Source organism: Camelus ferus, chromosome 6 (assembly GCF_009834535.1).
Source record: "Camelus ferus isolate YT-003-E chromosome 6, BCGSAC_Cfer_1.0, whole genome shotgun sequence".
Classification (NCBI taxonomy): domain Eukaryota; kingdom Metazoa; phylum Chordata; class Mammalia; order Artiodactyla; family Camelidae; genus Camelus; species Camelus ferus.
In genome coordinates this window covers 89,748,230-89,764,392 of record NC_045701.1, presented here as the reverse complement: position 1 = coordinate 89,764,392, position 16,163 = coordinate 89,748,230, and the positions used below count along the sequence as shown (strand labels likewise).

Genomic DNA, 16,163 nt, shown 5'->3' with positions numbered 1-16,163 from the left:
CTGAAGGCATGAAGATGTTATCTGACTCTCATTGTGATGCAGAAAGCCCACAGCCAAGCCCAGTCCCAACTGGACAGACTTCGTGACGCGCTGGGGAAGGAGGCCAGGGGACTGGAACCCTCCCCAGGGGACAGGGAGGGGTCGTGGCCACCGTCAATCTCAGGTACCTGGGAGGGAAGGGAGCGCAGGGAGCGGCGTCGGACTCCGCTCCTACTTAACCCTCCATCTCCCGCTGTCCAGAGCCCAGCGCCCTACCACTTCATCACCTCCGCACACTCCCTCCCCTCTGTCTGGCTCGCCCGCTTCCCAGGTCTCCCAGAGCCGAGGCCGGATGACTGCTCCCTCTGGCCGCCGCCAATGGACGCGCCGCGATCTGGTCTCTCCCGCCTCGCAGCTCTTGAGCCAGTCCAGGAACCTCCCCTGCTCCACAACCTTCCGCGGCTCCCGCAGTCAGCGCTCAGGTGAGGGCCCCCGAGGGCCTGGCCACGCCCTTCGCCCCGCGCAAGGTGGGCCAGGAAGCCAGAAGCCCCAGGCCCACCGCCTGGAGGGCGCACAGACGGGAAGGGCGAAGACTCCCGCAGGTAGTGCTTTGCCGCCGGAGCAGTATCACAAGTAGTGTCCGAGCCTTCAGGCCGCGGAGGGTCCTGGAACTCCACGTCGTTTGCCGCGGTGTGTCCCCATTATACAGGAGAGGACCCTGAGGTTGGGCGGCCGAGTTGGGATCTGAACCCAGGTCCCAGGATTCCAGGCCCACTCCAGAGCGAGTGCACGCCACCTCCGGCCCAGCTGATCCGCATCCCTCACTCCGGGAAGTTCCCGGGCCGAGCAGGCAGTGGGACCCCCGGCCCGACCTAGCTCCACGGTCCCTCCGCGGCGAACACCAGGTTTCCTCTCCCGGCCGGGGTGAGCGGGCGGGCGCACGAAGCACATTCTTTGTCTGCAGCGCCTGTGCACCTCCGCCGCCCGCCCGCCCGCTACGTGCCCCCCGTTCTGCCCGCCCAGCCCGCCCAGCCAATGAGGCGCGGCGGCGGCGCGCAGGGCCTGGGGTGTTGTCCGCGCCTCGCCCGTCCATTGGTTGAGCTCTGCGCCCCGCCCGAGCCCGGCTGGTCGGTCTTGGGGGCGGGACTCGCGGCCCGAGGTGAGGGACCACCGGCTGCGAGCGGAGTGTAGCTGGTGTGAGCACGCCGGCCGGCGAGGGACGTGCGCCCGGCGAGGAGTAGCGCCCTGAGCCGCCGCCGTTGCCGCCCCTAGACCTCGGCCTGCGCGGGGCTCCGCGTTAGGAGGCGGCGGCCAGGCCAAGTCCCAGCCCAGCAAGGCCGGGGAGCCCTCGACGGCGACCTGTCCGGCGAGAGGCCAAAGAAGGAGGACAAGGAGGAAGGGCGGCGTCGCCGGGGACCCGGCAATGGCGCTCGACTTTCTGGCTGGATGCGCTGGAGGTAAGGAGGCAGGCGGGTCCGGCATGAGGGCCTGGTACGGCGGGCGCCCGGAGCAAGGCGTCCGGGATGCGAGGCCAGCTCACCTAGGAGCATTCGGCCCATCGGCTTACACTGTGGCTGAGGTTTCCTCGTCTGTAAAATGGGACAACAATGCTCTCGTCTCACCGAGCTCTCGTGGGCGTAAATTGGCATCAAGCCTGTTGGGCGCCTAGCGCGCTGTCCTCGAGGGCAAGTGTCTTTTAAGTCCTTCGGGGCACGTTCGTACGAGAGGTCGGGGGCTCCGGGGCAGCACCGTGGCTGCCAGGGGCCTGCCAGAAGGATGCCCCACTGCCGTCCTCGCCCGAGGTCATCGGATGGCGAGGCCCTGAGCACATCTCTCTCACCTCCTCCTCCGGCCCCCACCCACCTGGAGCGGGGTCTCCTCCCTGGGCCCAAGAAGTTTGAGACTGGCTCTACCCACTCTCCCGCAGTCCGCCTGGTGGGGCTGCGGCCAGGCCACCGGACGACCCCCTAGTGGGATGGCCTAAAAGGCGCCGAGTCACGTCTTGGCGCCCCGTCCCCTGCTTATATGCCGTTCAGTGAACTGCTGGGAGGGCAGACTACACCCGGGTGGCAGAGTGGCCCTGACACGCCATGTGAGCTAGGCCTTGGGCACACGCGTGCGTGTAGCCGGTATGGGGCACCTTCACTGAGGCGGGGACGCGGCGCTGGGGTCCTCTCTAAGCCTGTGTACCCAGAAGGACCTGAGTCTCTGCTGTGGCCTGACCGTGGGCGTTTCTCTGCTTTTACTTAAAGGGTTAATTTATTCAACAAGTAGTCAGTGGGAGCCTAGTTTACCTATCAGGGAGTGGGGCTGAGAGACGCGGCAGAGGACCGGCTGGGTGGCCCCAGGCCCGGTCCTGCTCCGACGTTTCCCACGACGGATGCTTCTCTCCTCCAGCACCCGCCCTTGTTTTCACTCTGCATCGGCTTGGGCTCGCTCCAGTAAAGCTCTCAGATACCTGCCAGCGTGGGCATCTTGGAGGAAGAGGAGTGAGTAGACTAGCAGTGGCCTGAAGTCTTTAAACGGTGTGGCGCAGCTTCCTGCTCTGGGCGAGAGGAGGCTGATAGAGAAGGGAGTGTTCTAGGGAAGTGTCCCCTGTGGTTAGCCAGTCGGGTCTCCAGGCCTCAGGAAACGAGGCTAGAGGGGAGGAAGAAACCCCAGAGCTTCCTGTAAATTGGGGAGCATTTTTCCCAAGCCCAGGGTGCAGAGGAGACAGGAGAGGTCGGTCTCTGTGTCCAGCTCGCAGTTCCACCCAACTCCATCCCACTCTCTGCTCTTCCCGTCCCCCTCGGGGAACCTCCCCAGTGTCCTGCTACCAGGCCGCTGACTCCTCCTGGGCCCCAGACCCTTCTCTACTTACCCACAGTGGTAGCTTAGTCCAGGGCTAATGCCCCTTTCCAACTTCTTGGGGAGTGTGGGTTCTTTCCCCAGAGGGATGGGATTCCTTCTATACTCACACAGGTGTCCTGGGAGCCATGAGGTTTGAGGTTTGGGCCAGGCCCTTCCTTCAGACACACATGTTAAGTCACTCTGGGCTCTTGCTTGTGCAGGGCCCTGCCTGGGGTGTCTTGTGCCCATCCTCACCAAGCCCACCTGGGAGAGAGCCTGTCTAGGTCCCAGGGTTGGAGTAAAGACAGGGTCCAGAACTCTGGGGAGCTGTAGGCCTCCACAGCCCCACCCCACTATCTGGGTCCAAGTGGAAGCATAGGGCAGGTGGTGCCCACTTCCCCTTCGTGTGGGTAGAGGATCAGCAGCTCCTGGGCCCAGGGACCCTTTCCTAGGTATTAACCCAGGAGAAACCTAGGCCTTGAGAAGTGGAAGGATTAGTGCAGATCACACTGGCTCCTCCAGTGGGGCGGGGCCGCCCTGCTCTCCCCTTCCCCCAGCCTCAGGGCGCTAGGGGCCGGCCTGCAGGACAGTGAGCTGATTGTGTCCCAGGCCAGCCTTCCAGGCCCCTGGCACGGCCTGGCCAGAGCTGAGGGGCCGTACAGAAACTGCACAGGCGGCACCCCTACCTGGGGGCCTGGCCCCAGGGGCCCCCGCCTGCTTCCTTTGGGTTTGGGCTCCTCAAGGCCTAGGGCTCAAGGCAGATGATGGCTATCTTTCCAGGGTTGGAGTGGGGGTTACTGGGGTGGCTGTTGATTCCTGGGAGGAAGCACAGTAAATCACCTCTGATTGGCTGAGTGTGGGCCTCGTGTTCAACATCACCCTCAGGGAGGCAGGGTGGGACCTTGATTGACAGTATCCCCGAGGCTTCATGGGGTCAAAGGGTCCAAATGCCTACCCACACTCCCCCACAAGGGATCAGTCCCAGGTCTTGGGCCCATTGGACCTTGGGCTCTGGATGGAGATCTTCCTGCTGCGAGTATGGATGGGAGGTGGTGCAGAGAGAAACTCAACCGTTGGCAGAGGGACCCCACCATGGGGGACAGGTCAGTCATCCTGGTGTTCCTTCCCACCCCCTCTGCTGCCAGGTGCCTCCAGGACAGTGGTCCCCACTCCTGCCCTGGAGGGTCATGGGATGGCGGGGGTGCCCCTGAAAGTCCAGCTCATGTAGGGCAGTGGGCACTGGCTTTGGAGTTGGGGAACAGGGTCACTTCAGCTGCTGTGGCTATAGGCCTCAGTGTCCTCTCGGGCAGATGGCTCTGCAGGCCTCCTGGCTCTCAAGGTGACTGGGAGGTTAAAAGGATGGGCTTTGGGGGACTGGAGGGCCCCACAGCCCACTCTGTTCCTATGGACGGGCACGTTTTGGGTGAGGGTGACCCAGCCCTTCACCTGAGGGCACTACAACAAATTGAGGGAGAAAGTAGGAGATCCTTGGTGGGGCTCCCAACAGAGCTGGTGGGGCGAGGGGTGCCCCGCCCACCCTGGAGGCTGAGGAAGGCTGCGGCTGAAACCTGGGCAAGCCTGGAGCCAGAGGCAGGGCTGTCCACTCACTGGAAGGGGACCCCCCGAGGTGGGCCTGGCGGCGGGTGCCGCGGCTGGAGAGAGGAAGAAGACAGGTGGCAGGCAGACCCCGGCAGTGCTAGGTTTTCAGAACCCAAGGAGATGCAGTTCCGGCCCAAGAAGGGAGGTTCCAGAACTAGGATTTTCAAAGTCGTAAAATTCAAAACATGAAATGAAGAAAAGGGTAGATCTCAAATGATAGAAACAAAGTGTGTCTCAAAGACCAGAAACACAGAGGTGGGATTCCAGACAGAAAGACAGACTTGGGGTGTCTTTTCCCCCAAGCTGTGAATGTTAGGGGTTCCAGAGGGAGAAAAAGTTCTAGAGATGATGAGTATGATGAATACCTAACAGTGGAAATCTTCTCTGACCAGAAAAAAGTGAGTCTGCAGACTGAAAGGGCTGGGGGAGTTCCAGGCAGGGTTATTTTAAAGAAAAAAGACACACACACCCTTGGTATCTCCTGGTGACAGTCCAAAAACCTTCAGATAAAACCTCAGAGGCTTCCTGACAGAATAAATAAACTATTGGCAAAGGAGAAGAAATACAGTGTCAGCGGGTTGCTCGTCCACAGAGCTGGAAACCAGAAGATTCTGGGACACGGCCACCCTAATGGCCTCAGCCCGGAATCCTCACCAGAGCACAGGACCGTTTTCCCAGATGGCGTTCAAGGAGCAGGTTTTGCAGATGAGCAGGAGTTCAGAGGGCGTGTCCCCATGCGTTACATCTGAGGGACATAGAAAGGCTCCAGTGATCAGAGCAGAGACTGCCCCCTCCAAGGTGGGGGGAGAGGTGTAGAGGGGAGGGAATCGCACCTGAGTCTGGTGGGGCTTATAGGTGAAGACCAGTGGAAGCTGGCAGGGTGGGAGTCTTTTTGGGGTGGCTCTTAGGGGCAGTGTGGGACGGTGGGGGGCAGAGCGCGCCTCCTCTCTCACCCTGGGATGGAGGTGTGTGTGACGGTTCTGACCCTGTTTCTATGTGATGATGATGATGAGTGTTAGAAAGCAGCAGTAATGCTTAGATGAACCTACAAATTAACCAGCAGAAAGGGGATGAGGAGCAGTTTGCCTGAACCAGCAGAAACGTGGAAAGGGAAGGGAGTACAATAAATCATGCCCATAAAATAAGATGGAGGCACGTCAGATCTCTTGTCTTGGCAAAACCTGAGACTGCTTCAGACGGATGGCAGAGACCAAAACCCAGCTGTAGGCTGTTTGTGGGACATCTGAAGCAGAGGAGTAAAACAGGGCCTGAAAATCAAGAACTGGACAAAACTGTACCAGGCACCTGTGACCCAACAGAAAGCTGGATTGGCAAAGTGGGTTTTAAGGTCCGAAGCACTAAACAAGGGGAAGAGGACATGATATAAAGATTAAAAATACAATTTATGAAGCAGTGCAAGAGCTCCCATCAACTCTGGGGCGTCCCCCAACACAGTGCCCAGCTCTAGCGGGGAGGGGGATGCGTGGTTAAGGGGGAGGGCTCCGGGGCCAGGTCTGCATTCCACCACTTACTTAGCTGTGTGGCGTGGACAAACTGCTTTTCTGTGTCTCAGTTTCCTCATCTGTAAAATGAGCAGGTCTTTATAGGAGTAGCAGAGGGGGTGTTAGGTACAAGACTAAGGACAGTAACCAGTAGGTAGAAACATTACTGTTTGTGACCCAACAAGTGTTGGCTGTTTTAATTACACACAAACACCACTAGCAATAAAAGGAGTACTTCGAGATGTACACCCATGAAATTCTAGGGAGGAAGGCATGGGAGTTGGTGTGGCAGTTACTTGACCTCCCTGAGCCTCAGTTTCTCCTTCTGTGAGGTGGGGGAACAGGACTGCCTGATTCACAGGGACGTTTACAACAGTGACATGTACAGCACGCAGGACTCTGAGAAGTGTTTGTGAGCCATTTGGAGGGGGAGCCTTTGTCCTTTGAGGGGGTGCTGGGTTTTGGCAAGTCCTGGACTGATACATAACCAAGCGTGAATGCGGAGTCACAAGCTGCCTCCCTGGGCAACAAGCTGGCTCCCAGGCAGAGAAGAGGGGGTGGGAAGCCAGCACCCGTGATCCGGTCCTGGGTCGGCACTTCCAGGGTGGGGGGCTGCCCTGGGGGAGGGTGGCGCTCACACCCACACAGGTGAGGAGAGTGAGGCTCAGACTCGAGGCCTTTGTGAGCTCAGCCAGCTGGTAGATGACAGCGAAACTTTAAATCTGCATGAGGCTCTGGCCCCAAGTCCAAAATCTCTGGAGCCCTTGACCATGCTAGGTATTGGAGCAATGGGACCATCTTAGAAGCGGCATGTGCAGCCTCCCAAGGGGCAACTTCTGTGGTCACCTGCAGTGAGCAGCAGGGTGGACTGAGAGACACCAGCTTTGAGTTGGATGGATCCTGGCTTGACCCTGGGGATGTCACCCTGACCTACCCTGGCCCCACCCCCAACCCTGGCCATGACGATGAAGGGGCTCCCGGGCCATGCCAGGCACTCTGCAGCTCCCACACAGTCCCAGCCAGGTCTCCACCCCGCAGTGCGGTTTCAGGGCATTTGGGTCACAAGTCCTCCTTTCTTCCTCCAGGTGTGGCAGGCGTGCTGGTGGGACACCCGTTTGACACGGTCAAGGTGAGTCTCTTGTGGCGGTTTTATTCTCTGGCCCTTGTGGAGGTACAGACGTTGGAGGGAGGCCCACAGGGCTGGGGCAGCTGGAGGCGCCTTTCTGATGACCGCCGCAGGGACACTTCCAAGGTCTTTGCACAGGTTCTAGAGTAAAGGTAGACTCAGGGTTCTCCCCGCTGCCCAGGCGAGCGGCGGCTTGTCCAGCCGGCAGAGCGGGCCTGTCCTCCTGGGTCTGTCCTGACGTCTCCCACCCAGGGCTGAACTTCGAGATCCTTCCTGGGGCTTGGCCAGCTGGGACTTAGGGGCCAAAGTTACGTTTCCTTTTGCCCAGAGCGGGGACACCCACACTGTCCTTACGCAGAACTCCAGCCAGCTTCCTGAAAGAAAAGTTCAGAGAGAAAATAACAGAAAAGTCAAACCTTGTCAGTCCTTCCTGTGTCTGTGGTCTTCACAGGGCAGCGGTTATCAGTGCTGAGAAAGTGAGCGGTCGTTTCCTGAGGGCCAGTGTGCGCCCGCGGGGTGCTGATGACTCCAGACTGTGGCCCCTGTGCCGCGAGCCTGCACCTGGGACACTGTCGGGCTGTGGGCTCTCCGATGCCTCTGAAAGGAAACCAAGGAAGTCCATGTTCCCAGCTGGAAATTCCCAAATAAGATTTTCCCCCTGCTGTTGGCAGTTTTTGTCCTTAAACGAGCCAAGTCAGGGCCCTTCCTTGCCGGCTTCCCTGGGGGCCAGGTGAGCTGCAGGCAGCAGGCACTAGGCTAGACCTTGTGTCTCGCCGTCAACACTGTACTTGGCCCCACTTCCCACTGGGGCGAGGGCAGAGCGCAGGCGAGGATGTCATCCCTAGCTGGCAGAGTGGACTTCCCATCTCTTTTTTCAGGAGCCCAGGTGTTCCTGGGCCGAGAATAGGTCTTGTGAACTAGGGCTGGGATTTCCTCCAGTAAAGGCATGAGGGCCCTGCTGTATGCATTGGCTCTGACCAGAAAAAGTCCTGTCTCTGGGGCTTGTGCCCCTCCAGGCCCTCTGCCAGCCTTCTGCCCTGGGATCGTGGCCCGTCACGCTACCTCCGACCTGCATGGTGAGGGGCTGGCAAGATCACTGAAGCCTTTGTTCCCTGGGCTCAGCAGCGTAGTTTGTGCTGGACAAAATGCAAGTTCTCATGGGCACCAATTTCCTTCCCATCCACTGTGGGCAAATTTGGGGAGGAGGCAGAAGGGTCAGGCTTTCTGGCCAGGCAGGAGCCCCTGAGTCCCCCAACGCACCCGCTGAGAGTGAGGTGCTGTGGGATGCTGTCCCGTGCTCTGCCCAGCTGGCTACCCATGGAGCCTGCCTGCTGGCCGGGGAGCCCAAAGCAGCCTGGCCAAGGGCCCATGCTACGCCGTGCTCTATCTTGTGAGTACCTCTCAAAGCTGCATCCAGCCAAGAAGTACCTCTGAGTCTCTTCCTCAGCCCAGCTTCGCAGAGGTCTCTGCCCTCAGTCAGTCCCACCAAGCGGGGGTGGGGGCACTGTCCTGTGCCTCCAGTTCCCTCTGAGCACCTGAGCCATGACCTGGGCCCCCTGTAGTAATTCGGGTACAGGATCCTCTCCACCCCACTGAGTTCTTGTCTCTGGGACACCCCCCACCCTTACCTGGCACCTGGAGGGTGGTCTTTAAGGAAATCCATTTGTAACTGTGGCCCACCAGCATCACACCTGGGCAAACCTGTCTTTACAAGCCAAGCTTTTTACTACGAAGGGGGAGAACCTCCCCCCCCCCCCAGGAATGACCACTGCCACTCAACCTTGGACCCCCCCGTCCCACCACAGGCCCACACACTACTACACTGTGCTGACTAGAGAGCACATCCACTTTAATGCTGTATCCCCCTGCCTTATTATTTTTAAACTGGCTGTTTTCCATTATGAAATTTAAGCATTCTAATTAAAAGAAATTTGGGAAATGTGATAGATTTTAAATGTGTTTTAATCATCAGGTGCATACACATCTTTTTGGTTGGCTTTCTATTACATAAGTGATATAGGTCATAAACAAAACAAAACGTTAACCATAATAGAGAAATATAAATTAGGAAGAAAAAAAACAACAGTCCTATATGTAACTTTCTCCCAACCCTTGTTACCGATTCCTACCGACAAACAGGCGTGCACACGGACCCATGTATATTCCTTGCTTTTGGCAAAAGCGGGATGTGCTTCTTAGCTCTGTGGCTGTTGTTTTAATTGAAATTCCACACGTGGAGAGAAGCACACGCCTGCTGCATGTGTGAATCGTGATCATCATCCCACACCTGAGGAAAGAAACGAGGCCAGCCCCCCAGAAGCCCCCCACTCCCCTCCTGACAGCTCCGCACTCCCCTTCTCCAGGCGGCCGCCATCCTGACCTCGCACCGTGGTGCCTTCTACGTCTTCTCAAACCTCATGTGCTTGGACCTGTGCTCGGAATCTTTGAGGGGACACAGTGCTCCATGTCCATCCACACTGTCTCAGGGCCGGGACGTTTGCAGTTTGTTCCTCTAGGTCCTTAGAACTGAAATTTGAGTCCAAAATTTGGTTTTCCCTCTCTTGCGCCCAGAACTGCAGCCACTGGCCTTAGACACACCACCTCCACACTGTGTTTCTGTGGGAGGGTTATGTTCCGTCCCACATCACTGGACATGACAGTAACCAGGGACGCCATGTCTGAGCCTGCTTTTCCCAGGGAGCAGCTGTCCTGGGCCAGGGAGGGAGCCGGGAGGCTGGGGGCTGGCCTTGGGGGTCCCGTGCCTGGATGTGATGTTGAAATTTTGTGTTGCTTTAATTGCCTTTACTTTCTGAGCTAGGGGCTGTCTCCATCCATAGCAAAATGTAACTTTGTTGTAGATGAGCGTAAGCCTCACCCTGGAGAGCACTAGTAAGTACAGACCAGGTGAACCCCACGCTTCTCTTCCCTGTCCTCGCTGAATCAGCCCCTGGGCCTGGCCCCCACCTGGCCCCGCCCTCCCCCCGAGTTCCCTTCCGGACTAGCAGGGGACAGGGAGGGTGTGAGGTGAGCCTGGACCCAGCACAGGTCCTGGGGAGGGGGCCCTGGTGCTGGTTGAGAAAAATCAGCCCCCTCTGGATCAGAGGATCTTCATGTTGGGGTCTCTAGCCCATTTGGGGAGCTGGGAGCTTCCTGGGCTGGTGTGTGAATGACCACTTTTCTTGTACAAGGTCCTGTCCCTCAGAATGTTAAGAACCTCACCTCTCGAAGTTTTGGGACTTGGGCCATTGGGCCACATTTTACCTCCAAATCTGGTCCTTTAGACTCCTAGACAGGAGGCTCTCACCCCAGACCTGGGGGTCAAACACAGACAGGAGTAGGCCCCTGCAGTCTCTTGTGGGACCTGAGCTGGCCTGAGCCTCGGCTTGAAACCATATCCAGCCTGCAAAGACTTAGAGATGCCACCGGGTGTCTGAAAGTCCGACCCATGGATGGGACAGCTCTGCTTCATATCCTGTCTGCTAACACAGCCCTGGTGTCAGTGTCAGGGGCCACAGGAGGAAGAGGCGGTCCCCCAGAGACCCCAGAACACTGAAGGGAAAATGAAAAACCTCGCATCACAGAAACAGCCTGAGCCAGAACTCGTGGTGTTAACATCTTAAAGTTCGCTGAGTGGTGGTTTTCCTCCTCTGGGCCGTATTATTATTTCCTCCTCTGCCTTATTATTATTATAAGAGTGGGGAGGGGTGCTGAGGTGAACGCTGCAAGGGCCCTCAGTTGTTGGCTGCCTCTCAGAGTAGGGGTGCCAGCTGTCGGGGTCCTTGGGTGCAGAGATGGTACTCGTTTCCTCACAAAGCATATTCTGTAAGTGCATTTGCCAGCAGACGATCCACCTGGTCTCACCAGGCAGCACCCCCGCCCCACCCTGGCCTCGACCAACACAGCCACTCATGTCCTTGGAGGGGACAGCCTTGGCCGAGTTGCCAAGCATCTCTGAGCCTCAGTCTTCCCATCTTTGAAGTGGGAGCAACCAAACCCATCTCAGGCTGGTAATTACGTCCGAGCCTCTCTCCACTGCCCAGCACGGAAAGGCACTCACGCCGTGGCCCTGGCTGTGAGAGTGATGATTTCTGTCAGAGCTGGAGACCAGCTCCTGAGAATGGGACTTAACCTAGCTCCCTCCACCCCGTGACATGGATTCTGAGTTTAGGAAATGTGTTCCCACTCCGCACCGTGGGACCTGCACATCCAGCACAGAGATAAGCTCCCCGTCAACAAAGAAGGCTTTCACAGTAAGGTTCTAGACTGCTGGGCTCCAAGGGCAGCCAAGCCTGATCCCCCAGGTCCCAGAGCTGCTGACGTGGTCCCCAAGGAGGCTATCAGGCTCCTCTCCTGCCACCACTTTACTAACTCATGACCACTGCCCTCACTAGGGGCCCCTAGCAGAAACCAAGTGGGAGGCCCGTGAGGCCCAAGATGCCTCACTTTTAGAGCCCATTGCATGCTGCTAGCCCCCGATAAGGGGAGGGTGGATGTTAGACCCGGAGCCCCTTTGGCATCGGCCATGATTTGCCACCCGGACAGTGGGGAGATCTCAGGAGATGCCTCATGTCCCACTGTCAGTATGTAGTGCAGAGAGAGTGAAGCAGGGGGCTTACCCTCTATTCATCTGAGGTCTTGGGGACCCGCTGCCCCTCTTCAGCTGGCTGTCTCTGGCCTTTTGCCCACCGATACCCCTCCCTGAGGAGGCACAGACACCCAGCCTCGCCCCGCCTCACCCTGGAATTCCAAAAGCCACAGAAAGCTACTTAGCTCCCCACTTCATGCGTCCAGCCTATTGCCTCGAGATCTGGGCTGACCAAGTGCCAGCCCCAGGGAGCTGGGTGCTCTGGCCCTGGCTTGCTGCCTTTCACTGGGTCCCCCTTCCAGGTGCGGCTTCAGGTCCAGAGCATGGAGAAGCCCCAGTACCGAGGGACCCTGCACTGCTTCCAGGCCATCATCAAGCAGGAGAGCGTGAGTGCCCTGGGCCTGGGACCAGTGGGGGTGGGAAACCAGCCTAGACTGCTTCACTCGCAGACCACAGAGTGGGAAAAGCAGGCATCCGGGTAACTACTGGGCAAAGCCTGGCTTTGGAAACGGGAAGCCCAGGCCTCTGAGATTGAGGACTTTGGTTCTAATAAAATTCTGTTTGATGCTGGTGACCACTTGGGGTGGGCTGGGGGAGCTGTCACCAGTGGGGGTTCCCTGGGGAGGTGGGCAGGGCAACCAAAGACTGACACGGCTTCGTGCGCCCTGCAGGTGCTGGGCCTGTACCGAGGCCTGGGCTCGCCCCTCATGGGACTCACCTTCATCAATGCGCTGGTGTTCGGAGTACAGGGCAACACTCTCCGGGCCCTGGGCCAGGACTCACCACTGAACCAGTTCCTGGCGGGCGCGGCAGCGGGCACCATCCAGTGCGTCATCTGCTGCCCCATGGAGCTGGCCAAGACGCGGCTGCAACTGCAGGACGCGGGGCCCGCCCGCACCTACCGCGGCCCCCTGGACTGCCTGGCGCAGATCTACCGGCAGGAAGGCCTGCGCGGTGTCAACCGGGGCATGGCCTCCACGCTGCTGCGCGAGACCCCCAGCTTCGGCGTCTACTTCCTCGCCTACGACGTGCTGACCCGCACGCTGGGCTGTGAGCCGGGCGACCGCCTGGTGGTGCCCAAGCTGCTGCTGGCGGGCGGCACGTCGGGCATCCTGTCCTGGCTCTCCACCTACCCTGTGGACGTGGTCAAGTCGCGGCTGCAGGCCGATGGGCTGCGGGGCGCCCCCCGCTACCGCGGCATCGTCGACTGCGTGCGCCAGAGCTACCAGGCCGAGGGCTGGCGTGTTTTCACGCGCGGCCTGGCCTCCACGCTGTTGCGCGCCTTCCCCGTCAACGCCGCCACCTTTGCCACCGTCACTGTGGTGCTCACCTATGCACGTGGTGAGGAGGCCCGGCCTGAGGGCGAGGCTGTGCCCGCTACCTCTGCTGCCCCAGCAGGTCCTACCCTGGCCCAGCCCTCCAGCCTGTGATGCCTGGGACCCTGGCAGGGAAGAGCCTGACCTCCCCAAGGACCGCTTTTCAAAAACACAACATAGATATAAATTGACCCCTGGCCGATCGCCCTGCCCAGACTCCCAAACTCCATGGGCCGTGCACTCCATCAGACCTGGGTTGAATTCTTCTCCTCGGCTGGGTGACCTTGGCCACAAATTTGACTTTCTCAGTTTTCTCCACTGTGAAATGGGGATCCTCGCACCCACGTTGTACAGTCAGGAAGCTCAGAGATGATGCCTGGTGCAGTGCCAGCCTGGCACGGTTACTTTGAGTCTTCCAGAAACCCAGCCTTCCCTGGGATCCCAGCCACAGCCCCACAGGGTCTCTCTCCCCATCGATGGGCTGCTCAGCAACTCACTAGTTGGAAACCCTCAGCCAGGCAGAGCTCTGGGGACGTCTTGGCCTCTTGTGTGGTCTGTATGGGACAGGCAGGCAGCTCAGGCCTCCTGGTGTCATAGAACTGAACCCTCTGCCAGTGCCCACAGCTTCTCCATGTGGCACTGCCACGAGTACCCCTACTGCCAATCCCACTGGAGGGTAACTTGGGGGACCCACTAAGAAGAACCTTCTAGAGGCTCCATATTAGCCTAGGGGCTGGAGTAGGGGAGTGGGCACAGGCCAGTAGGAGAGGTGATCTCAATTAAATACAGCTGAGGAAAGGGAAGTCTTTTCACCATCTGGGCCTCAGGCTGCCCATTTTTAAAATGGGGGCATAGGTCAGCTGATGTCTGGGGCGCTGGCCCACTACTGCCATCCAAGTTTTCCCAACGTGTGCAGAGGGGTCAGCAGGGAAAGCAGTATAGGGAGCCCCCACCCCAGCCGGCGGTGTCTTTCCTAGGCGATCTCACTGCCTGGTGTTTCCGCGAGGCCAGGCAGGGCCTGTTAGTGGGCACAGGTACGGCAGGGTTGGACCCCTTCATACTGAACAGCACCTGAGCCCACCCTCCAGGGGCTGTCACCAGAAGCAGAGTGGAGGTGTGAGCTTGGGGCAGCCTGGCACTTCCAGTACATTGTGGCCGTGAGATGGGACGAGGAGGTGGCGAATGCTTCTGCACAAGTTGGAGGTGCCTGAGGTCTCCTTTGCCCTGAGTGAGGCTCAGCCTCCTGGCTGATATGATAAGCTCTCCCAGGAGACAGACTGTTCAGGGAAGACAGGACTCCCACCTTGTGGCATCGTTGTTGTACAGAAACCACCAAGGGAATAAAGTGTTCTTTGTTTTTTCAGGAGAACTGGGCTGCACTTGTGGATCACAGAGGAAGGGGTTTCCCCACCCCCTCACTGGAGCCCGAGGAGCCGGCTTGGTGGCCAATGTGCCCTCAGGCCCTGATGGCAGCCCCAGCTGTGTGGCCTGGGTGGGCTGTGGGCTACCTCCAGATACTCAGTTTCCTCATCTACAAAATGGGGCTAGTGGAGGCCTGGGGATTAAGTGAGTAAATCTCACAGGCCCGTTGGATGCAGCTCAGCCATTCAGCAAGTGATGGGAGGCCTGGTGCTCGCCGTCCTCCAGCTGGAGGCTGTGTGCTGTGACTTCTCTGGAAAGGCTGCAGTGTGGAGGCTCAGAGGACTCTACCTGAGGCCAGAAACGTCTTCCCAGAGCAGGGAGGTCTCCGTGGAGCTCTGAAGGGTGAATGGACCTGTCCATCTGAGGTTAGACCTAACCCAACCTACACAGTCTCTGATGGCTTCCTGGAGGAGGCCTTGCATGCCAAAGGGGTGTCTTCATGTCTGCCCACCCCCACATCTGCTCAGCCTCCTGGCGTCAATCCTGGGCTCCCTGAGTCTCCACAGCTGCCAACCTGGAGTCTCTAACCTTCCAACCACTGAGCCAGAAGCCTCTGCCCACCTGCAGAGGGGGCAGGAGAGAGGCCCCCCTCAACGTTCCCTCCCAGAGGGCGCCTGCTCTCCTGGGCCTTTATACCCCATTGAACCCCCAGCACCAGCCTGTGACCTCAGGCTTGTCTGCAGTTACCAGGGACAGGCAGGTGGGAAGGGGCTAGCTGGTGACCCCAGGCAAGGTGTCCTCAGATGCATCACAGGCTCCATGAACCCAGCAGAGCCCCCCAGCCCAATGGGGTCCCAGGCAGCATCCTTCCCCAATGAAATTTTCCTGGCCTCTCTCCGTACTCTTTCCTCTGAAAGAAACCATGCAGATGCTAAAACCCAGGGTCCCCCGTTCCCGCCCAAGCCACTGATGGTTAAACATTACCAAGTCAGGCAGGAGGACAGGTTGGCAGAGGTGCGGGGTTTTTAATAAATTTTTGGACACTCCATCTTCTCCCTGATTTGAATTTGTATTTATTTTATTTGGAATGAGTAATACAGTAATGTGGTTAAAAATACAAATGCAAACAGAACCCACACTGTACAGTGAAGAGGAAAACTTGTCCCCACCCCTCCCAGCCGGTGCCCCCCTTCCCGGAGCAGGACCCCCTCCAGTGGCTGGAGGACCTGCCAGCAAGTCCCGGGCAAGTCCCAGCACGTGGGGACCTCCAGGCTCCCGCAAAGACTGGCCCAGGGACTGACCGTGCTGTTCTTTGCTTTCTGCAGTTGACGATTATCTGGGAGATTGTAGCAGGTTCCCAGGGTTCCCAGAACAATGTCCCACAAACTGTGGCAGAAACAATAGACATTTATTCTCTTAAGTACTGGGGGCCAGAAGTGTGAAACTGAGCTGTCAGCAGGGTTGGTTCCTCCTGAAGTTTCCAGGGAAGAACCTTTCTGGCCTCTCCCGGCATCAGGCGGCCGGCAGTCCTTGGCTTGTAGGCACATTTCTCCAACGTGCCTCCATCTTCACAGTGTCCTTCTCCCCTCTATGTCTCTGTTCTTCACCTCTTTTTATAAGGGCACCAGTCGTTGGCTTGAGAGCCCACCCTACTCCAGGAAGCCCTCTTAATGATTAAGACCTGCAAAGACCATTTCCAGATAAGGTTGCCTTCGCCGGTACCTGAGGTGAGGACCTCAGTTCAACCCACGACAGAGCTTTCCTAGCAGTGTGTTCACACTGGCCACGTTTTTGTAAATAGTTGTGTGGCATTTCTTCGGGTGACTGTTCCTTATTTCTCTAGCTAGGCTAGGGAGAGGAACATG

General features: G+C 58.4%; 1 protein-coding gene across 2 annotated transcripts; it reads left to right on the top strand.

The window, feature by feature from the left end:
* The first annotated feature begins 647 nt into the window (after positions 1-647).
* SLC25A29 (solute carrier family 25 member 29) lies at positions 648-15,358 on the top strand. 2 transcript variants are annotated; one of them, XM_032482629.1, is made up of 5 exons: positions 648-1,436; positions 2,377-2,468; positions 6,995-7,038; positions 11,923-12,006; positions 12,292-15,358. In XM_032482629.1, exons 1-5 carry the CDS (start codon positions 1,426-1,428, stop codon positions 13,048-13,050), a joined length of 990 nt encoding a protein of 329 aa, XP_032338520.1. In that variant the 5' UTR covers positions 648-1,425; the 3' UTR covers positions 13,051-15,358. The 2 variants fall into 2 exon arrangements, with proteins under 2 accessions (XP_032338520.1, XP_032338521.1); XM_032482630.1 differs by lacking the exon at positions 2,377-2,468.
* Positions 15,359-16,163: the final 805 nt, after the last annotated feature.

Bases quoted from the DNA above. Each gene is read 5' to 3' on its own strand.
- SLC25A29 (XM_032482629.1), top strand. The intron at 7,039-11,922 runs GTGAGTCTCTTG...TCCCCCTTCCAG, and splicing joins ACCCGTTTGACACGGTCAAG to GTGCGGCTTCAGGTCCAGAG. The intron at 12,007-12,291 runs GTGAGTGCCCTG...TGCGCCCTGCAG, and splicing joins CCATCATCAAGCAGGAGAGC to GTGCTGGGCCTGTACCGAGG.